The sequence below is a fragment of the Falco punctatus genome (genome assembly GCF_963210335.1).
Source record: "Falco punctatus genome assembly, chromosome: 1".
Lineage (NCBI taxonomy): Eukaryota > Metazoa > Chordata > Aves > Falconiformes > Falconidae > Falco > Falco punctatus.
In genome coordinates, this window is record NC_137580.1 from 108,070,638 (window position 1) to 108,094,696 (window position 24,059).

The 24,059-nt window shown below is 46.5% G+C and overlaps 1 protein-coding gene across 7 annotated transcripts in view; it reads right to left on the reverse strand.

Moving 5' to 3' along the window:
* Positions 1-24,059, reverse strand: part of SSH2 (slingshot protein phosphatase 2) — a 103,942-nt gene that overhangs the window by 36,121 nt on the left and 43,762 nt on the right. For 5 of the 7 annotated variants that reach the window (XM_080382473.1, XM_080382477.1, XM_080382478.1 and 2 more), the window contains one exon: positions 177-280. In XM_080382473.1, the coding sequence (XP_080238599.1) occupies positions 177-280 (104 nt within the window). The other 2 variants (XM_080382474.1, XM_080382479.1) reach the window with 2 other exon arrangements.

Below are 24,059 nucleotides of genomic sequence, written 5' to 3' on the forward strand. Positions count from 1 at the left end.
ACCCTTTTTTTCTATCAGCATTAAATATTGCAGTCTTGAGCCTGGCAGGTCTAGCTTTAATGCACACCTGGTGCAAACAGAAATGTGTGTCATCTGGTGAGAATGGACTCAAGAAAGCTGCGCTTGGAAACAAAGAATGAGCAGACAAGCCTCAGCCGTTGGATGCAACACATTACCTGCATGCTTGTTGCGCCTGTGACTGATCCTGGGAGTAGATGACCCATTCCCTCGTGGCAGGAAGAGCGCTGCACCTTTCACAGTGAGGAAGCTTTCGCTGATGCTGTAAGGAGAGAGACAAACTGTAAGGAAAACTCCGTACTGTCTTTACAAGGAGAAAAGCAATGGAACAAGAGGGGTTCAAGGCACTGAATGCATGTTCTGTTCTTTTGCAAGGAAGCCATTTAGACTGGATTATTTTGTTGGTAAAGAAATCCACCCCCCATCTAAGTACTGCAAACATTCAGAGCATAACTGGGAACAACATGGAGAAAGAAACATTGAAAAGCAGAACACATGCCTGGTGCCACTCTGCCTGCAGAGGTGGAACCTGAGCAGGCAGAGGGGATTAACCTATGGCTGTATTTTCAGTTTGAAAGTCAAGATGAGAGATCCACATTTCTAAATGGCGATTGATACAGCAAGCCCACACATCTCTATAATTACGGACTCCTGTTAACCCTGTGCTTTGTGGTTCAGACACAGCTGATGCCCTGCAGGAACAAATGTCTCCCTTCAGCAGTCAGACAAAAGAAAATTAGTGTATGTAACAGATTAAGAAATCATGAAACTACTGTCTATGAATTGTATGATAATTAACTCTCAAAGACTTATGCATTAAAAGCAAAACCGTAATGCTTTTAAATTCAGACATCACTTACTGTCTTGATTTTGCCCTTTCTGAAGTCACATGAGGAGAGAGGTTTGTGCCAAGGGGGAATAAAGAGTTCAAGTTCTGCAGAACAGCTGATATTTTAAGCACATCTTCCAGTAGTTTTCTTAAGAGATGCTGTGGCTCATGGAAAAAGCAAGACACACTACAGATTTTGCAATTAAGCCATCCTGTTGCATAGTTAAGGGTTCCTGCTTTTCTCAGAATTGATAAGATGGTCATACAGGCTTTGAAGAAAGCCCAAAACAATTCTACAGTCAACAGGATGGTTGATGAATATGATAAGACAGGATGGGAGAGTCCCTGGCATCATGCACCCCAGCAGCTCTGTGCCTTGAAAAAGATGTTGGCTTGTCCTCCTCAACTGAACAAGAGACTAGGAACTTCTTAGTTCCTTTCTCAGCTTAAACAAATACTCAACTTAATTATTTATTCCCTTCCTTTAAGAGACAAGGACTGGGAAATAATAATAGAGTAAAAAACCCCGCCGTACATTTGAAGAAATTCCATGTTACAAAATGCAGGTGAACAGTAGAACATGCCAAGTCACCAAGCTTTGCAGCTACTTTGGCTCTGCAGAATAAGCAAAGGCTAACTGCTGCCTGCCCCCCTACTCCAGGGACACGTTTCAGTAGCTACTCAAAGGCAGGCATACACCTAAGCACAACTGAAGACAACAGCATCACAGAGAAATCAAATGTGACCGAGAACCAGGACACAGCATGGCAGGAGCCTGCGATCTGCTAGTTTCATGATTTGAGGTTGACTGCTTTAGCAATAGGCTTTGCCAACTACATTTTTATAGGTACAAGAATTATAAAAGCTTATGTTAAAGTTGGATCTCCCCCTAACCTCAAGCACATTTCTGGGCACCTCTCCATTTTCTTGGTGGGGATATAAAAAAAAAATAAATCAGATTTTCTGAGCTCCAGCAAAGCAGATGCACACACTCAGAAAGACCTTCTCTTTCAAGCCTGTAGCACACCCCAATGTTTAGGCTGCACTGTCTTTTGTAAGCTCAGCACTCCACCTTACTGACAAAAGTTTATCCCAGGACTGTTTTCTAAAATTAAACCAGATGCACTGGATGTTTCAACAAAACCAGAGTTTTGAAAAGGAAGAAAATCACTCATCCCAAATTAAAATGGATCAGAGATGTTCACCTATGCTAAAGTTAAAAACAAAACAAAAATAGTAGTATTAAATTCATCAGGCACACTGAGCACAGATGTTTCCTCAGATCCTTCTCATAAAAAATTCTGATTGAGCTTTTCTAGCTTTTGGTGACAAGTAGATGCTCTGAAAGCCCTCAAGCTACATAGTTTAAGTCTTAAAGCTTGAATTAGAGAAACACCAAGCTATCCTGAAGCCATAAACGTTAACAAGTAAGTAAATAAAGAACAATAATTAAAGGGGGAAAAATATATTTCCCCCTCACTCAGCTTGAACATGTTTTGATTCAGCAATGCCCTGATGTCCTGAAGAAGTACACTTCTGCTTTCAGACTAGCACCCACAAGGGCAGTGGGGCAAGACAGCATGCTGCGCTTTGTTGAGCCTCTTCAGAGGCCAAGACAATGATACAGAAAGCCTAAGAAGACATTCTCTCCTTCTCCTCTTTACAGTCTCATCACAGAGGCAAACAGTTGAGCTGCACAGGAGGAGAAAGAATTCAGCAGTCACAGACAATTTTCACATAGTTAATTTTATCAGCAAAGCCAACAACTAATATTAGCAATCCTTTAACCTGTGCCTGAGGTTCCCCCACAAGGTTGAATTAGCAACTATTTTTAGTGGATAAAGTAGCATGTAGCTCGAGGGCTGGGAAGTTAAAAATCTTCTCACTTCCATCACTTTCCCTTATCTCTCTGCTCTCAGCCCCCCACCTGGAAAGGAAACATGAGCACAACTAGAGATTCCCATTAGGTGCATCCTTCCAGGAGGCCACCTCTCCTAAGGCCCGGGAGTGCCTTGCTTTGGTCTGTTAACAACAAACTGTAAATTTGACTTGGTAAGACTAGGGAAGGAGAATGTAATTTCCCATCCAAAGGGTTGGAACAGCTGATCGTTCCTGTAGAGCAGGGAGCCAAGCAGGCAGGGCAGTGTTAAGTGCAGATAACACACACATAACACACACCACCAAGCCCTGGCCCCGAGATTGAAGTAATGAAGAAAATCTTGAGAGGAAAGGCAAGAAGTTTGTAGGAAAATCCAAACAGCTGTAAAAACAACCACCAGCAAAGCTTAACACCATTCTTTTGGGAGATGCTGATTTTGGTGCCTGTGATGCACTACAGGGACACCTAAAAAAAGCCATTGCTGGCCTGACATCCCCTGTACAACCCATGGCTGGCTGCTCCATTTGGGTCCATCCTGCCTGGATAGTCTCTACCATGATTTTTCCCAAAAGCATCATGTTTGAGGGCAAGATCTCCTTTGGATACCGCCTCCGATATATAAGGAGAGAAGATCCCTCCTGTGGGATGCTAGCAACAGGCCCCACTCTGAGATGCTTCAGAAACATAAAAAGCAGAAAAAGTTGTGCATAAAAAGGGCAATTAAGAGGCTCAAAACAACATCATAATGTGGGACTACGCTCACTGCATCTGCAGAGCTGTGCTACCCACCACTACCGATTTTGCTCTGCTGACAGCTCGATGGCTCCCAAGTACAACCTGGGCTTTGAAATACTTCATAAAATCTGGTTTGTCAGAGCCTACTGCAGCGTCAATGCTCTCTGAAACCATCTCCTAGAAACAGACCGGGTATTAAAAGACACTAAATGCGGTTAGGGGAGAAGTTGAGTCCAGGAGAGCAGAAGACAGGGAGCCAACTTGGCAGAGGTAACAGAGCCGAGTTGTATTTTATCAGCACACCAGGCTCGTCAGCAGCCCTCTTTACTACAACAGTGGCTTTCTTCTGGAGAAGACTTACTTGGGATATACCTATGAGTTATTAAATCTACACATTCCTCAGCACTACAGCTGTGGAAAAAAACCACTTCTCTCTCATGTTTGGCCTGTTCACCTCTGAAGTGCAGTAGCAACCTTAAGGCCACCAGTGATGTGCTATTTGTAATTCATTGCTCACTGGGAAGAGACCCAACATAAGCGGAAGGCTTAAACAACTCCTACAGAAATTACTATTGTACTGATTTTTCTCCCAGGCAGGAAATATTTTACAGAACTTGTACAAGGCACATCATCAAAACTACGTAAAGGCTTTTGCACAAGCAGCACAGACCATTCTTCCCCTCAGAAGACCCAGTTTCTACACAGCAGTAACAGCACAAACCAGAAGTGATTCCCCTGCTCCCCGACTTGCTGCCCAGCAGCTGAGCTCTTCGTGCAAGAGGAAAGCACTGCACGGTTCACAGCAAATTCTCATTATGCTACAAAATTGGGGAACTGCATAAAACTTACAGATGGCAAACAAACAGTGGATGCCTTCCCAGCTGTTACCCTGCCCAGCTCTGCTCATAAACTGCAAGCGCAAATACCAAATAAACTGTTTTGAGGACACAAAAGAGAAAACGTTACTGGTTTATGGACTATGCCAAAGCGATGCAATAACATGAATCATAGAATTGTTTAGGTTGGAAAAGATCTTTAATACCACTGAGTTCAACCCAGCACGGCCAAGCCCACCACTAACCCATGTGCCCAAGCGCCACATCCACATGTCTTTTAAATACCTGCTGGGACGGTGACTCCACCACTTCCCCAGGCAGCCTGTGTCAGTGCTGACAGTCCTTTTGGTGAAGAAATTTTTGCTAATATCCAAACTAAACCTCCCCTGGTGCAACTTGAGGCCATTTCTTCTTGTCCTGTTGCTTGTAACTTGGGAGAAAAGACTGACCCCCTACATGCTACAACCTCCATGACCCCCTCCCTGAACGACGCCTCCCACCCAAGGGGCTGCTCAGCCACAGCCCTGCACCACCAGCCAAGAGGTAGGTGAGTCTGCACCACCCACCAGTTTTCAATGAAAAATGCTCAGTCCTCAACATAAAATACTCAGAAAGGAACCCTGTGGTCTTCTTTAGAAACTATTTCATAAAGAAAGCAGATAAAACCCTTTTAGAAGTACAGCAAGGCAAGCAAAGAGGCACCTGAACAGCTTCTGGCAATGTTTTATCCTAATAAACACTTAAGTTATTGCGAGCCTGAGGATGACTTTTCAGCCGGCTCTTACTCAGCGAAGCAGGTCCTTTACAGCAGGCTCTGTCCTGTCCTGCCCAGCCCTTAATCGTGCACTTGCCAAGCAGCACAGCTGACAGAGCTGGCACCGTTGCCTGAAAGGTTCAGCAGGCGAAGTCCTTCCACCGCATCCCCCTGCACGACACAGAGGAACGGGTCAGCATGGTGAGGAGTGGACCTCCTCACTAGCCATGCCTGCGGCACATGCAGGCAGTACCACGGGCTCTGCAGGGAGGTTGCATCCTGTCCTGTTCCCCCTCGTCCTTAGAAGCGGGAGATTAAAAAGCAACGGGGATAGGAGAAATGAAGATTTCAAGATACTTGGCTTTTGGATAAAAGTCCACTACCCATATGATTTACAGAAATACAAACACACTTTCTCAGTCAGCCTCAGGTATTTATTAACCAGAACCCTACAGAAAAGTGCTCTGAAGCAGCATCTTAACAGAGTTAGCAAGCTACAGCTCAGCACCAGGACGCTGTGCTGGGATTTCAGTGCCAAGCCCGGCTCCAGCGGGAGCTCCCCACAAGAGCACTGTGCAGTAACCATGGAGGCTTCCAACTCCTAAGTAAACCAAGGTTTTCCTAAAGGGCATCTCTTGGGACACAACCACCACCCAGCACAAGCTTTGCAAACACAAGCAGCTGCCTGGCAGGACTGTGCACCACCCAGGAAGGGCTTCGAGTTTCCAACCCATCTGCAGGACATACCCTTGCCCTCCAGCGGTCGGTGAGACCAAAAGCAAATAAAAGAAAAGCAGAAACACTGACCGAAAGCAGGCACGCAAGCCTGACAGTAAGGAATGACACAAGTTAACCCTGGTGTTAACTAACTGGGAGCATTCAGCAGCCCATGCCCTGAAAATGGGAAGTGTCGACGCAGTCATCTGTGCTAAAGCGCCGGGGATTTCAGCTGGGAGCTGCTCTACCAAAGGCCGCTCGCATGTGCAGGGAAAGGCAGCCCCATCTGAAGAGCCAGCAGCTAAAGAGGCGTAGGATGCGGATCAGACACACTGCAGAAGGGTGTCTACCAGGAAATGAGAAAAAAAAAAATTAAAAAAATCTTGTGCGCCCAGCTCCTTTCCCGTGGTTTTAAGCCAAGTTGCTTCCTCAAGAGCCCCCTGACATTTTGCTCTAGCATGAGCAGCTGGAGCATGCTGCAGGGGAGAGTGCCCATCTCTGCATCATACATCTCATCTGCTGCCAGCTCAGCTCTACCATCCTCCTTTAATCCATAGGCTGCAAACCACAAAACCAAGAAAAAGCCCCAAATTCAGATGCTGGCAGGAGTGGCATAGCAGGCGTCAATTCTTAGCTCATTCCCGAGGCCGTGGAGGGAGGGCAGCTGGGGACATGACAGCAAGCTCTTGCAGCACGCTAGGACTCACCCTGCAAGAGCAGCAATTCCAATGGCAGCTTGCTGTGCCTAGTGTGGAAAAAGTTACAGGAGGGCAGGCCAAGCAGCCTGCTGTTTTTCTCAGCACCTCAAGCCACCTCCCTCCCTCCCTCCTTCTGCTCCCCTTCCCAAACCGGCTGCTTCCCTTCCTTCACAGGCAGGCCCAGGCACAGCATCACACCGGCCCCGGGACCAGCTCTCAGCGCCAGCCTCCCCCTCACTTTACCTGGCCACAAATCCTGGTTAATACAGCATCAGTCCCCCAGCCAAGGGTGCAAGTGTGGCTGGGTACGCAGCTGGAAGTCCGTGCAGTCTGGCAGCCCAAGAGCATTTCTCCATCAAACCACCAGACAAGAGCATCACATGCCTCCAGCATCCCTTCCTAGATAAGCACCCAACTTTCACCTTTGCTGTAGTTTGTTTTTCAATAAAAAACAGCTCCATTTCCCTTGCTTACTTTTTAAGGCACCTGGTTTAATAAGTGCCAACAGTGTTAATGAATTATACAGAAGAGAGCGATGTTTGGCTTCCAGTTTAAGCCTTTCCTCCTAGGCGAGTGATGAAGACACCTTCTGCCTCTTCACACAGAGGCCAGATCTCAGGGCTGTGTAAAGCAAAGTAGTACCAGTCACTAATAAAAAACCCCTCACAAACCACTCCAAAGCCAATAAACAAAAAGCCACCACAACAACAGGGAAATGGAAAAGGCAAGGATAACTCAGGATTGCTCTACAGTGACATTTGTATTAACAGGGTCAGCTGGCAGCACACACACAGACAAGTCTAGGCTTCTCTGATACTCAAAATAGAAACAAACCCAGCGCAGAGCAAAACAAGGGCCATGACTTACCGAAAAGGGCTCTAACACTGTCAACAGAGGTGACAACATTGAGGGCATGGAGAGCAAGGGGAAGTGGTTCTCCAACAAAGGCTGCCTCTTGCCACTCAGCACTTCTGCAACTTAAGAAACAGCACGAGAAAAACAAAGGAAGCGTGGGAACCCACTCCATCTCAGATGTTTGACGCAAACTGCATTTTTAGCCACATCTGCATCTGTGTCTTTTTTTTTTTTTAAAAAAAAAAGGAACTGTCTGTAGGCACTTCCTCTGCTCCAAGGTGGGGCTCCCTGAAGAGGTAATTCAGCTGCGATGACACAGACAGGCATAATCACAGAAAGACTGGCAACACCAATGGGAATTCCTTTGTATTAACTTGTCTACTGATCCCTTCTCAACATAGCCAAGTCATCTTTTCCCTTGCTCTGGTCTTCCATACAGATATCTGCTGAAGCTGAGCGAAGGCAACAAGAAAAACTTATGCTTGATAGAAGACTGTAGCTTTACTGGAACTTGCAACCATCCTTCATAGATTCACCATCCTCTGGATTTGGAACAGGGAGGTGGTGGAGTCACCATCTCGGGAGGTATTTAAAAGCTGCGCAGATGTGGCACTTAGGGACATGGTTTAGTAGCGAGCTTGGCTGTGCTGGGTTAATGGTTGGACTTGATGATCTTAAATGTCTTTTCCAACCTAAACAATTCTACAATACCTAAAGGTGAGGAAGATGGCTGTGAATATGAATGTTAAAGGTGCTGCAACTCTAAAGGCATTCCTTTTACTTGCTCCAAGCGAGGAGATTTTATGGTAAATTCAGAGGGGGTACAACTTGCCAAAGGAAGCATTGGTGAGCATGGTTGTGTCTGCAAGTGAAGAGCAACCACTCTAGATGCACAAAACTACCACACTCACAGAGTTTCACAGAACAGGATCCAGCCAGCCTCAGGTCATCCAACAAGGCTGTAAGGGAGTGTTGATGTCCACTCAATACTCTACTGAATTAACAGTCTACAAGTCAAGCCCACTATTGGAAAAAAAAACACGCACACATGCCCTCAGCGCTCCTCTGCCACCAGGATCATCTGAATTGAGCTCCAGAAATTATTTTAGAAACTTCAGAGTCAAAGCAGCTTGGGCAGCCTAGGTACAGAGAATCACAGAATGGTCAGGGTTGGAAGGGACCTCTGGAGATGATCTAGTCCAAGCCCCTGCTGAAGCTGGTATGCTGCTGAGAGCAGTGGCATCCTTTGAGGACAGCACAGAAGATGACAGCTGTGGGCTGAGAAACTCAGCCCTGCCAGAGATGCTGCACTGCCAGCAAGGGGAGCAATGACAGCTGCTGCTTGAAGTCAAAGTTTTCAGCCCACGCAGCTGCAACGGGTCTGCACTGTGCTGAAGAGAACCACAACCACCTGCAGCATTCCTCTGCCTCCCAGTGCCTGAGCCTCCCTCTGCAGCGGTGAGCCAACCTTTGGACTCCTATCAAACATACTTCCTTGCAGGCAGGGCTATGATTTATTTGTTACAGGTGCAGGAAAGCAGACTGGGTTTTGTTTTAAGCTGGACTCCAGAAGACGAACATTTTATAATTTCTGATAAAAATCAAAGTCCACATGGGTTTCCCATTCCCCTTGTATACCCCTGGCCTACATATAAGCCAGCTCAACAACAGACAAACTCCTAAATCAAAAGCAATGCAGGCAGACCCCTGGCGCAGGCCATTGGCTGCCTCCTCACCAGCCTGCTCAGCAGAGCAAACGCCGCAAGCTCGGCGCTGCCTTCCCACCCCGCCGGGTGCCCAAGCCTGCTGCTGACAGCTCCATATTATGTTTCACAGGGCTGCTGCTGAACGCGTGCTCATACAGTAACACACATACAACCCTCCCTATGCCACCTCGCTGCCCAGCCTGTCTGCATCTCTGCCTGCCAGTGCTCAGCAGCCTCAGAAAGGGAGCAAATGTCCTCATGCTGAGGCTGGGCAGCTCACTGGCGAGCTAGATGAGCCGAGTTGCAAGGCTGCTGCTGCCACCAAAGTGTGGCATGGGCTGGGACATCCTGCTGCAGCACAGGCCGTCACGTAACAATTTATTTCAAGGAATACAAACTTGAGCACAGACTGTACAATTCACCATGGCAATGAAGAACCGAGTCTTGCAAGGATGAATGCAAGCAATTGCATGCTGAAACTTACTCATTTTCCACACAGCACAAATAGCAAAAACCTTTACTGACTGTCTTCCTTGCTATACAACATGAAGGGAGTCTCAGCAAGCCACGTGTTGGGTGGCCCACAGTCAGACTCCGAGCCGGCTTTAGGGAACCCACCCAGAGGAAAAGAAAAATACACCACAAAGCAACAGCAAAAGAAGTTGTGCAAATGAAGCTCTGACGTGCTCTGGAATTCAAGACTGTAAGATATGCACAAAATATTTTTTTCTACAGTGCAAGCACGGCAGTCCATGTACTAGAAAGGCAGCAGCTAACACAATTAGGATGCTTCTGAAGAAATCTGGGCACTTGATGTTTACAGAAGAAATTTGATTCGATGCATTTTTTTTTAGCAAGAGACCCAGACCGGAAGCGAGATTGTGAAAGGAATCTGTTTTACATGATAGTCCCCAAAGGCTTCCAGGTCTTCAAGTCAAGACATTCCCAGATTAAAGCCCTACACGACATTCTTCTTGCACTATATACTGTTTAAAAATCCACAGACTTTAATGCATACCATTGGGTTCACAGAGCAGGAGGGTTATACCCAAGAGAGCACTCTGCAATTTTTACCACCACGTGCTGCACTCCTACCAGCTCAGCCCGTCCAAAACGAGCCAGCTGCTGTGGTATGAACAAAATGCTTTCACAAATAATATTCTTAAAAACACTTTAATCAATATGAGAAAACTTCATAAGGAGAATCTATCACATCAAGAATCAGAGAAAAAAACACCCAGCTTTTTGATTAGTTATCTTCAAAAAGAAACACCCCTCTGATTGACGTGTACTTATCTTTTTTCTCTCGGAGTTAACACAGTCAATGTTGATCATCTTTAAACCACACAATAATCTCCTCTGCCACCAGAGTTTGAAAACGCTGCCTTCACACACAGCACATTTCTTTTTAAACCTTAAACAATAGCTGACACAGCCTCCAGCAGTTGGTTAACAACGAGCAAATCTTTCCCCACTATGGTTAAACACAGGATATGGTTAAGACAGGGTATTTTATAACTAATTTTTACTCCAATCTCCTGCACATGCAGGATTCATCACCTTCACAGACCTGACCATGTTTGGCCTGACTGGCACTGCCCTGCAAGAAGGACCCCTCTGCTTTAAATATGACTGTAACACAAGTCACAGGAGACACGCTAAGGTCAACATACTGTCGTCCCCCCCACCAGCCAAGCCCAGGGGCACCTATATTTAGACAAAGTATGCCCAGCACTTTAAAGATGGAAGGAGCTGACTGACTTGCCTGAATCACCGCCAGCGCTGGCTGTCTCCCCAAGACCAGGACAGGATCACCAGGAGCTGGCAAGCACCCCCGCACCCACTCAGAGCGGGGCACCCAGTGCCGCCTCGCACCCTCCCCGGCAGCCACGGCACCAGTGGGCTTGGGAAGAGCAGAGCAGCCACAGCCCGGCTGCGGGCAGGTCGCGGAGGACACATTGCTCCATTGCTTCTTTTGCTGGTTACGGCAGAGGTGGCTGGCACCAGCCGGGGAGCAGAGGTCCGGCTGCCTTGTGAAGTAGCACCGACTCCTGGAGCAGGGCATGGGATGGAGAAATTACACTGGAGAAGCAGCCTGGCTCTGGTGGCTGCCTCGTTGCCTGCCCTCAGTAAATACATCAACGGACCCCTGTAAATAGAGCACCAAAACAAGGACCACTCTGTCTCTAGACAAAGAAATCAATGCTGAATAATAAGCCTTTTCCTCTGTGCTAAAAAGAAGCAGATGCTTGTTTACCAAAAGCATCAAAAAATCATCAAGAGGCTGTTGGATTTGACTCGTAAAAAAATAGAAGGAAGTTATTTGTTCGGTATTTTAACTTCTGCAGCACTCAGCGCTTTCAACGGTCTATCACTCTTATTGCATCCTCCCCGTGCACGAGGGCTATTTGATCCCTAAATGACAGTTTCCAGCAGGAACAGTAAAATCAGTTTAAGACTGACCGTCCCTTTAGATTAGCAAAAAGGACAGCCAGCGGTAACCAGCAACGCAAGATGCTTTGTGAACCGTTTGAGAGCACAGCCATGTGCCAGATTTCTTTCATTAGGTTTTGATCTGAACTGGAAGTCACCGGGAGCTTCACCTGTTGTGCTGGTACAGCCTGTAACCAGGTTGTTGATCTGCTCACCCTTATCAATATGCCAGTGACCTCCTGTTATGGAATAACAAAGCCACAATTAAGAGAATACAAACTTTAACATGGCTGTAAATAGTAACTTGAAATGTTAATCAGTTAGTAGTGAGAAAATATCAAAGACAAAAGATCAGAAACGTTTTACAGGTGGAATAGGTTCATGGATTCTGGGTCTTGTCTTCAACCCAAGGCAACACTTAGAAGCACAGTCCTTCGCATAAGCAAGGTTAATACAAATTTCAGCCTCAGTTTAAAGAAAGATGACCAAAGAATAAATACAGAATTGCTTTGGGCTAACCGATCAACACTGCAGAAAATGGGGTACCTCAGCCTTTAAAGGCAGTCTGCTCTCCAGCACAGAGGAGACAAGCTGCCTTGTCCACTGGTGCTCACAGCACACAGCCCTCCCCTGTACAGCACACCTACCCCAACAGAAGCCAAGAAAAGCAGTCCAGTGTTTTTCTGGTGTAAGTGATGATCTGTCTCCGGAGCCATTAGGAAAAGCTCTCCAAATCAAGACCGTGAGATATAATTATGATGCATTTCAAAATGCAGACTCAGCACCACTTTCCCATCCAACTCTTCCCCCTGCGGATATAGCAAGTTCTTCCTGGAGACAACATCCCTTGTGACTCTGCTTTTTCTTTTGGTGCTCTGAATAGGGATCAGCTTACCAAGAGTCTTTTATTCCTGAAATAATTTCCATTAATCACTCACCATACACCACTTTAAACAGAAGCTGACAGAGTGTGGGATGTCTAACACCACCGCAGCATCTCCCAACTTAAATAAAGGCCGAAACAAAGGGCAGCCCAGGAGGCACAAGGAACTGGGAAATTGTTAAGTAGCAGACAAATGAACTTCTTCAAACTGTTCCTAAGAACTGCAATGTTTTTAGACAGATACTTTAAATAAAAGCTGGCAAGCAGTACCATCTGAACCATCCACACTTCGTGATATCTTCTCACAAAAAAATAAACACAGGAACGTGCATCATTTTGAAGCATCACATTGCAGTTTTGCATTTGGGATTCTTCCACACAGCTGCAAGCTAACTTACTCTTAGCACCTTAATGTGACTTTCAGCTAAAGATGTCAGTGCTTAACTTCAAAATGCATTTTAAGGAGTTTCTAACTCAACATAAAAACCCTGCAAAGTTTTGTTGACTAAGACTCAGACTGGAAACATACTAAATAAAGTTCTATTTTACAAGAATTTGGACTCCAAAGAGTAGAGATTCCAGATGTGTTTATCCCTGCAGAAGTCAGGTGCTAAATTTCATCAGAATTAGCACTTCAGGCAGTTTGGCAGCCAATTTTCAGTGGTTAACTCAGGTCTTCGTATTTCCTAAAAGCATGCAAACCCCTTTAAAAACCACACATTAAAGTAGAAAGACCAATAGAATACTAAATACTGCTGTGTATCACAGATCCAGAGAAGTCTCTAACAAGAACAGCATGTACTTTAGGGAAAAGGCTCTTAAACGGCTTCTAAAAAGGCTCTAGATAGTTATTTGCTTAATTTCAAGCTACAGAGCCTCTCATAAAAAATTTCATGATGTACTTGAAGGAACTAAGGACAAAAAAATTCAGTAACATGAAAACAGCATCAAGGTTTTGCTCTGGTGACTGCGCTGGGAAACTTGGTGACGTTCTGCCCTACCTCCTTTGCTGCTCTCTGACACGCGGCTCCCACGCTCGCTTACCCACCCGGCTCTGAGCGGGCGGCTTCGCAGGATGCACCGGCCCTGCACACCTGGAATCATCACAGAGTGCTCGGATGGATGTTATTCTGTGCTCGTCACCCCTCCTTGTTAATGAGGTACATGAATATTCCTCCATATGCTTTCTTACAACTTTCTCATCGAGGCAAACCACCAGGAGGGCTAGAAATGGTGCTGACAAATTATTTGTTTTTATTTAGACTAAGTGGCTTTCACTCTGCAACACAGAGGAATGCAGCTGTTCCACTTCGCATTTGTTTTTTGATTTCTCCATCTTGTTTTCAAAGCAAATAAAGGAAAAAAAGCCACCTACCCTAACAATAACAACAATAAAGCCAGTGACAAACTCTTCACACACCACCACACAATGAGCCTTAAAAAAAATGAAAAAACAATTCGGAGTTCATTTTAATTCAGCATCCAGTTGCAGAAAGCAAGCAGACAACTCACAGGCCAAGTTTTAGAAGACAAAGGCAAGACCAATGATCGCTTTTCCCACCTGTACCTTTGTGCAAATTAGGTTCCCCCTTAAATTATGACCTGGCAAAGATAAATTTACCATTTGCTAACCTAAGTGACCCCCCTCCAGTCCCACCTGACTTGTGGAGTGTCTCACGAGACACCGGCAATACACCCAGCATTCGGCTGCCTGTGCTCATCCGTCGGCCACCATCTCGAGGAGCTAGAGGTGCCCGAGTGTGATGCAGGGAACAGCCCGCTCCAAAGCATCCTGCTAAGATGCTGTAAGAATGGAGGCTGCAGGGTAACAAGAGGCTCAGATGAGCAAATGTATTCTCTTCATGCTGGCAAACAAAACACGGGGAGAAAAAATACAGCACAGCTCACGATATGTAATACCGGTGTACAGACAATTAAGCCTAAGCTCGACTCATCTCAACAGTCCTCTGCAGGGGTAGGGGTCCCAACCCACCCTGGGCGCTTCGAGACAGCACAGGACCAAGGGATGAACTTACTCTAACTTGTCTGCGCCTCCACAAGAGCCATACCACAAAATTCAGATGCAACAAATCTGCGCTTTTCAAGTGAAAAGCTGGAAGTTTAACAGAGTGCGGATCAGACTTCGAGCTGCAGTTAGTGAGGAGACCACAGGCAGGAGAAAGCCCAGGCTGGTGGGACAATATGGACCTCATTAAGCCATTGTGAGAAGTGTGTGAACGAACTAAGGACTTCACTGCTAAGTGACAAAGATCATTTGTTTACAAGAAAGGACTAAATCATTTATGGTTCAGCAGTCTCTGGATTTAGCCTACTTGTAACAAAGGTGTTTTGAGAAAAAGCATACTTCTTAAATGGCTTATTACAAATAAACCCAGAGACCCCAAAGGGCTGAATACAATGTTGATGAGAGCCAGATAAATACTGGATAAACAGGAAAGTGCACAGAACGAGGAGCCTGTGGCCTTAATATACCTAGAAATGCCCAAATTTGAAAAGCTGCCAATGCCAAGAAGTGCCGACCCTACACAAAGATCTCACGGGCTGATTCCTGTACTACTCCCAGCCTTTGCAAACACTGGGGCATGGCTTAATTTTATCATTCACCTCCACACATTTTTCTTTTCCACAGCCTCCCCCTGACGTCCTTGAACCAAAAGGCTTCTCTCTATCACAAGCACTTGCTTAATCCTACAGAATGCAGCAATCAGTGGCTGCAGAACGACTATTGCCAGTCTCCAGCTACTTCCCAAGCTGCTCAATTCAAGCTCTGGCCCAGGTGCCTACGCCAAGCGAAGCGGTGCCTTCTGATTACTTCAGCAAAAGCACAAGCATTCGGAGTTTACGGCAGGACTAAGTTTTACTCCATGTGTTTGTGGAAACAGAGTCTTCAGCCAGCTGCTACGAAACACCATGGCTGGAAACTCAAGTTGCAGATTTGCTCTGCACACATTATATCCATTACACTGGAGAAAAAATATTTGCTGAACTAGTTTTAAGCCCATATGGGCTGATAATTTAAATGCTGTTTGTCAGCCCGATGCAGAGGACACAGCAACTCTTCAGAGCCTATTGCAGAAAGGGATGCAGAATTTTAAACTTTCTCTGACCCCACAAACACTAGTTAGAAGCAACATTTCAAAAAAGTTAGCCTGAAGTTGTTTAAAGAACAATGAAGTAATATTTTAGCCAGGGGCTCTGTGATAAAGGTACAAGGAAGTACAGTCCTGGGGCAAAAAAAAAAAAATCCCAGCCAGCCTATTTACTGGCCCCCAAAGGTCCTTTTCTGCTGATAAACTCACTCAGGTCCTTCTGCTTTGTAGTCTTTAGGAAAAATCTCAAGCATTTCCAGAGACAGGAACATCTGCAGAAGTTTCAAGAAAACACAGAAGCTCAGAGGCAACTCTACCATTCACAGCCTTTTAAAACATGAACTTGCCAGCCCAGCAGTGTGGGCTTCCTAACTAAAACATACTGCTTCAAAACTGGGGGGGGGGGGGTGGGTCTGTCCTTGAAACACTAGTTTGCTGCTCAAGTTTTGATTTTATATCTGATAACCATCTCTGTCTCTCTTCCAACCCCCCTACCAGGAAGGATCGGTGAGACAAATACCCACAGATTCCAGGGGAATAAAAGGAAAAGCCAAACAGGAAAAGTAGTTATGAACAATACAGCCCTGGCTTAGTTAATGATCAGCTTCAGAGCATACAGTACACTACTTTTACCCAATTACCGCTACTTATTTGCATAAAGTTTTTAACAATCCGTGGGTAGTAAGAGGCCGTTTAGGCACTGCATTTGCGTTATCGCAATCAGCAAAGAAGTAAAAAAGATGAGAAATGCCCGACGACTCCGCTCAGTCAACAGGAAGCCCGGCGTGAGCTCAGCTGTGCGGAGGGGTGGGCAGGAAGGGGAAGGGGTCAGGTTCCCCTGCCTGCACATTCCCGTTCTGTCCTTGGTGGAGCACGAGGCTGTCTTCTGCAGGCAAACCAGCCCTGAGCACATCACACACATTTCAATGGAAAACAGAACTGCTATAGTCCTGTACTGATCCTACCAGCCTCTACTGGTAGGTAGATGAGGATGAGGAGCTCAACAACTCGTTTCCATGTGTCAAGCACCTCCAACCAGTGACCCTCAGCTCATAAAGCAGCTTCAACTAGAACCGGCAGCAGTAACCAGAATCACTCTGCTGATCTAGTCTTCTGAGCAGCTGTTTCCAAGCATCTCCTTGTCAACTCTTAAATATCGTCGACTCTCAGCACAATAGTAAAATAGTCACAAAGCTACAGCACTTACAATGGCATAGAGGCAATTAAAGATTTCCAATAACGTGCTGTTTGGAAGATCGTGGTCTAATTGCTGAATGGTCAAGGTTTTTGGCAGTGACAACATTGTGAGCAGATAAAAAGGTTGTAACGTTTCCCATACAATAAATAAATAAATAAGCAGCTCTCCAGACAATTGCAACAGCAGCCACACACCTAGCTAAGATCCTGACTTGGCACTTGGCATAATTTAAAATTAGAAGGTCATAAAATTTCCTAGCATAGAGGCTGCAGCCGCATGACAAAGGTAAATGGAAGGGGTGGGGGAGGCCAAGGGCCAAGGTAGGCTGGGCACAAAGACAGGCTGCAACAAGGAGGTGGCAGTACAATGAGCCTGAACTACCTAGTGGTGTAATTTAGCATACAGTTTGTAATTACCTGCACAGCCTGTAACTTCCTCTTACATTGCAAAGCGTTGTTTCTTCACACTACACAGAACAAGGGTTGTCACTTACAAGAAAACTGATTATGTGAGAGAGCAACAGGCTGCTAAGCCAAGTCTGCAAGAACATTTTGTGGTTATCATTAACCTTTCGCTGAAAACAATTCTGTTTTAACTTGTGAGGTTTGGTTTTGGGTTTGTTTTTTTTTTTTTAAGAGCTCCAAGATATGCTCACAACACTGAAGAAACTATCTATTCTAGCTCTTTTTTTTTTTTTGTCTGAAGTTTAAAATACTTATAAAAACTATCAGTTAACATCTTATAATAGAAAACAGACCGGTATGAAGCAAGCATGAGAACCATGGGAAGCAGCAAGCATACTCGTGTTTTTAGATCCATCTGGCTCCTGAAGTGTTGGAGGATGAAGTAGTAAACAGTATCAGAGTGCTTTAACACGTGCTCAACGTAAGCCCAGGGAGGGCTCTCCCTGCTGCTTTGCAGAAAGGAAGCCGAGGCAGAGACAAAAGTCTTTAAATGCCCCCAAAAACTGCACAAAAACGCCAGGGGGATGCTGGCACCAAAGTGAGGTGGTTAATCCTCAGGTTCAAAAGAAAGGCAAAGCATCCTTCTGCGTCTTCAGGCCCTGCTCCCACCAAACATCGGCCCCGTGGGATGTGGCTGCCGTCACCCAGGAAGGATACAGCACAGCAGGCACCAAGAGCTTGGCCTTCCCAAATCCCAAGTGAGCACTCTGATCACTCCATAATCCTGCTTTGCTACCAAGATAAAGAGGAAAACTGAGCGACAGGGGAATCTGGCATTATCACAGGGACATGGAAAAAACACTTCAGGGGCACCAACAATGAATTAGATACCTACAACTTGGCCACAGGCAGAGGAAGCGACTACAGGCAGGAAGAACTGATCCATGGCAGTTTCTCCAGCTTTCTTCTGTTAAAAATTCTTTGGTATTTGCAGGCTGTCTGAAGTTTTGCTTTTTTTGTTTCTATCTTTCCATCAGCTGCCTTAGAGTTTTACTAGACCAAAGTAAATTTTGAATCCTACACACAAATAAACTAGTAAATCAGCAGAATTCCCACTAGGTTCAACGAGAGTAACAAGGCTTTCTGGAATGAGTTACAACTATGAATTCTGAGCATTTTGATAAACACAAGTCTCTCGGACATTATTTGAATCCTTGTGAACCTGAAATGAATTAGACCCAGACCAGCTGACTACATTACTGACTAAAAGCGTCAACACAAGAGTAATTTCTGCTGATCTCTGAAAGTCAGAGCTGATTAGCCAAATACATCTACTAAAGAATACACTGAAACAGAAGTTTCTGATAGCATTTGGGTCACCACTGCCCTTCCCATTCCACAGAGAACACATTTTTAGCCCAGCAAAACAACAAAAACTGGATTTTTAGATCTTGCCTGCAACAAAATAAGCACATCCAATATTAATCAGCCTTTGTGAACTTGCAACTAGTAGTATTACCTTTAAAGCAGCTCTTCATTATGCCAGCCCAAAAGCTACAGCACCGTCCTGATTGAGAACGATATCAAAATATTAATCCGGTGCTCAGCCTTGTGCAAACAATTCATGCGTGGGCCAAAAGCTCTGTCATTCTCATGCTTATTAATCTTTTCTTCCAGGAGGCAAAAGACAGCATAAGCTCCTCTGATAACTCAGTTATCTCTCTCCCCAGAAAAGGAAAGGGTGGTCCTTCCAACCAAGTGGCCATTTAAACTACTGCTAGATAGAAACCGCAGATCTACATGCGGCTGGGGCAGCAGAGACCAGCAGTATTTCCTCTTTCCTTTGATCCCTTTCCATACAGTCTCAAACTGTGGGCTGAGTGTTCAAGCAGTGTACAAAACAAACATCTTAAAAGCACTTAAATTGTTACCTAGCTACCTAGTACAGCTTGCTAAATCATGCTGAGTGGTAAGGAAATGTTTCAGGTTGGTTTTTTCTCCAAAATTCCAGAGTTACTGCTACTTCCCAATGCCCAGGGCATATCCAACTTGCATCCCTGCTTCCACAGAACAGTTCAGGTATGTCACTGTTAAACCTCCATTATCAGCAGCCACAGGGAAAGCCATAATGTTTAACAGGCAGCACTTACGAGTGGAAAAAAATTACTAATTACAAGCATTTTGGGTTGAGTATGAAAGGCTCAGAGAGACTTAACTGATTACCAGGTACAGCAGTGATTGCCAAGGCTCAAGAAAGAGGCCACAGAGTTTGGGGACTTATTCCCATACCAAGCATAAGCAGGGGTATCTACTATAGACCTTGTAAGTGCAATGCAGCACAATTTCTAGCTGAAGCTTCTTGCACCCAGGACACAGCTCCAGGTGGGATCCAGCGTTTTATCCTACTATCCTGAAGCCTTTCATCATGGTTCCAAGAGATAAAACTGGCATCTTTAAAGCAGTATCAAGCATAGCTAGACCACAGCGACTATCTCTCTAAAAGCCTTATCTACCACCCCATAGCAGCCACTTCCCTCCTTAATCCTTCCAACCAAAACCCACGACTGTGGCCGTCGCTGTTAATTGACTGCAAATTAAATGATTATTGGTATCTGCATTTCAAAGGGAGGTGTGCAGCTGGAGAAGCTGATTTTTTTTTTCCAAGCGGCTTAGGATGGGGCACAGAGACACTCCGTGCTTTACAGCTACCCAGGACTAAGAGTACTTAAAAACTGGCATCAGCTCATCTCGCCCTCATGAGCTGCAGGCGTTAGGGGCGAGGGCTCAGTCCTGTTCCTGTTACACCCACCTGAAAACGCTCCCCAACCACCCGGCGATCGGCTCAAAGGAGACCAGCTGAGGGGGCTGATCTCTGCTTCAGACCCTGACAGAAGGGTTCAAGTGCGGCCGCAGGAGGGCTGCACCCCGGGCAGGGCAGCGCCGGCCCCGCTCCCTGGCGCCCGGGGGGTCGCAAGGACACCGAACCCAGGCGGGCGAGCCCGCGGTAACGGGACGCGGCCAGCCCTGCGGCCGGGGGAAAGTTTGCCCGAAGGCGAAGCGCGGCAGAGCGGGCTGCCGGTCGGGGCCGGTCTCTCCCGGTGCCGGTCTGCTCCGGGAACGGGGCAGGCGGAGCGGCAGCCGGTCGGTGCCGGTCTCTCCCGGTACTCACAGCTGGGCGATGGCACCCTGGGAGATGACGGCGTTGTCGGAGAAGTAGGGGATCATCGCGCCTCCCCGCCGAGGCGGCCGCCCTGCCCCGCGGCATGGGGAGCGCAGCCGCCCGCCGCTCTGCCCCGCGGCCCCGCCGCGCTCCGGCCAGCCCCACCGCCGCCGCCCGCCCACTGCGCAGGAGCGGCCCCGGCAGCGGGGCGGGACCGGGACCCGCCCCGCCCCCCGGGCAGCACGTGGCGCCGGGCACCGGCGGGGTGCGGGTCCCCCCACCCCTGCCCCGCGGCTCCGCTCCTGGGGTGTCGTGTCCCCCCCGACCCGGGGCTCCGCTCCGAGGGTCCCGTCCGCCCCCGCCCAGGAACGGGATGCGACCGCTGGCTCCCCCCGGAGGGGGTGAGAGAGCGGGGAGGGGGCGCGCTGGGTTTGGTTTCTCCCCCCCTTTCCCGGCCCCCGCTTCCCCGAAACAGCCGGGGCAAAGCCGCAAGGGCTGAAGCAGCACGTCAAAAGGGGTCTTCTCAAAAAGCAGCAGCGACAACGCAGGCGCTTGGGAAACGACCTTAATTTCTCTCCCGCAGGAGGCATGGGGGGGGGGGGGGGGGGGGGAATAGATCTTGGCAATAACTTTCATACGCAGAGACTTGACAACTCGTTTTCTGCCAAAGGAGCAGAGCAGCAGCTACCTTCCGATGCGATTTAATCTTTAGCTCCATCACTCCTCCAGAGGAAAGGCAGCGCTTTAGAACAAACCCTTGTCCTCTGCCTGCTGCTGCAGCGCCGGGGAAAGGGCTGGGGCAGCTTGCTCCATCCCCTCCTACGCACAGGCCAGCCCCACAGCACAAACTGTTCCAGATCTGCATTCTCCAGCCCTTACCTCGGGCAAATTGTTTAACTAAGGAGTGTGGGAAAACAGCCGAGAAACCTTGGAAGCCAGCTCCGTGTTGCTTCCCATCGGTCCCATCGGAACACAGGTCATCCCACCACTGAGGGACACAATAATACGCTGTTCCTAAGTCACCTGGTGCGGATGGCACATGCTCAGACCCAGTAGCAAAGCACAAGTGAGCGGGCAGTGGAAGATAAAAAGATAAACACGTGTACTAATGACACCTACTCAACTGGAAAAAAGGTACCACTGGGGCATGACTGCCCCTAGGATCAGACACCAGAGCTAGAAGCCAAACGACAGCTTTGTCTAGGGTTTATTTCCAACTATTAACTAAAACTTTCAGAGAAGCTGGTGCTTAAAAAACAGTACAGCATGACAGCAACTGCTTCAGGTCTGAGACTTCATAGGAGCAAGACAGACACTTGTCTGGAGGGTCTCAGCCATCCCCACTCCAGGGGACTCAGAGAAAAGGACAAAGGCTTTAGGATTTGTGATTCTGCAAGTTTTGCTAGGAGTATGGTTTGGTTGCATTAATTTAAGCAATGTCATCTTATATAGCCAAGAGCACATCTCTGGTAATGGTTCCTCACAGCTGTAAAGAAAAATGCAGTGCCAGCTAGCTGCAGTGCCAAAAAAAAAAATACCATTTTGTTAGGCAGAAATGAAGTCAGTTGCAAGAAGCAATGGAAAAATCAGGACATTAGAGAAATTGAGGGTAACTCAATCTTTCCAGTGGTCAAGAGACTGGCAAGAACCTCATATTTAATAGTAACACATACCACACATTCATAGACTGAAAAACAAACCCAGAACTTCTGTTCTATTCTGATTAATAACTTAAGGGCCTTACTCAAGCGTTGTAGAAGACTAAATGTTAAGATACTGTCCAGACAGATGGCAGATTTCTTACACGCAAACTAACATTACAAAGGCAAGCTCTTAAAAACTGCTAAAAACAAGTGCAGTGATTAACTACAAGCAATACTCTTAAAGCAGCTAGTCATAACATATGGATAATAGATTTGTAAATTAATTAGTCCTGGATTAATACAATCATGTACTGTGTCTCCATATGCTAGGAGACCAAATGATAATAGAAATATCCCAGCTTTTTTCTTTCTGAACCTTTAGAAAACAGCAGCAGGAAATCCTCACGTAAGTTCATATATTGCAATCTGCACTAATAGAAGGTATTTGAACCCGGGTTTGTTGCCATAAAGATTGAAATACCAGCCTGAGACTGACACTGCCTTCAGGCTACATGTCAGATTAACATTTCAATTCCCACCTCCGCTGGTATAGCATATGTTATTTTCATATTCTGCTTTTTAAAATCAGACTTCAGGAACAACCCTATTTCTTTGCCAAAGTTGCAACCTACTTTCAGCAGTTTATTGCCCCAACAACTCCATCTCTCAGCATGTAGGAGAGCAAGGAGCAGGCAGAAAGAAGGGACATCCAGGGGATACATGGAGTTGAAGACAGCAGGTCACAAGACAGCCAACAAACTGCTCCTTGCTGGAAGCAGGTGCACTCTGCTGGGACAAATACATAAAGAATTTAAAGTGCACAAAATTGCAGTGATGACAGGTAGCAGGCTAAATCACTACCGTGCTGCAATAGAGCATGTGAGCAATAGCCATTAGTCACTGTATGACGAGATGTACATAAGTTTGTCTGGGGTCTCAGCTTCCCAGCCCAGTGCACGAAAATATACTTTACTGCGTGGAAAAGGGCACTCACTGTCCGAGTTTTTGGTCAGCATTTCGCTCCCCGGAAGGTCACAGGATTAGCAGGGCCATGCCGCCTGCTGCAGAGCCGAGTGGTAAACAACACCGCATCTGCGCTCAGTACAGCCCGACCCCATTGGGCAGTAGGCTTGCATTTAACCTTTGAACACCACACGACTAATAAATGACAGTTACATGCATCATGCAAGCCACACCGTATTAAAAAAAAAAAAAAAAAAAAAAAACCACAAACCCAAAACCCAAACAAACCATCCGAAAACCTTTGCTACGACAATGATGACAAGGACTGCTGAGAATGCCTAGCCAGGCACTTTGGGAGGAGGGAACTGAGGGAATGCCCACCAGAGCTGCCTCTGGAGTGAAATTTAAGGGAGTGGAGGGAGAACATGCATGCACAGTTCTCTTGTATTGACTTGTAGTGTTCTGCCTGGCAGACAAGGCTGAAAATACATCGTTTATTCATACAGTCATCATCTCCCGCAGTGTCTGTATCCCAAAGCTATACAGTTACAGTAGCTCGCACCAGTAAATTCAGCTGCCTTAACTTTCCTCGAGCTTTTTAACATGTTTTGATCTTACAGTGATGTAAATAGAGTAATTCTGTGTCCTGCACGGGGCCAGCAGCTTACAAATGTGATTTTACAGCTCAGTACATAGGTCACATAGTAAAAATGCATGAAGCACTCTAGTCTGGTTTTGCATTAGCAGATACAGATTTGACACTTGCAGAAAGCATTTGACACTTGCTTACAGCTGGACACGCAGTCCTGTCAGTGCACATAGTCCACATGCAAAGAGAGCATTAATCAAGCTAATGTTCCCATCCAAGATCAACAGCTTAAGGCTGAATTGCTGCTTTTTGTAAGACCACACAAAGGTGTGGGTGTCACCATAATCCACCCACGCCTATCCCACAGAGGTTTGCGGAGTGTCTGCTCGCATGCTAAGATGATTAAATCTGAAACATGGATTGTCTTATTAGGCATGTTCAATTCTTAGCCTACACTGGGGTCCGGTGACCTCTCTTCATTTTAGAATATGTCTGCCAGCAAGACTTTCTCTGTCCTCTCAGTTCTCTCCTTTCTAAGAGCCTTAATGAGGGTGATATATTGCCATGGCCTCTCTAGAAATTAATTCCAGTGGGTATGAAGGGTTGGCTATTAAGTCCATTCAGACTGAAGTTCAGGTACTCTCTGCAA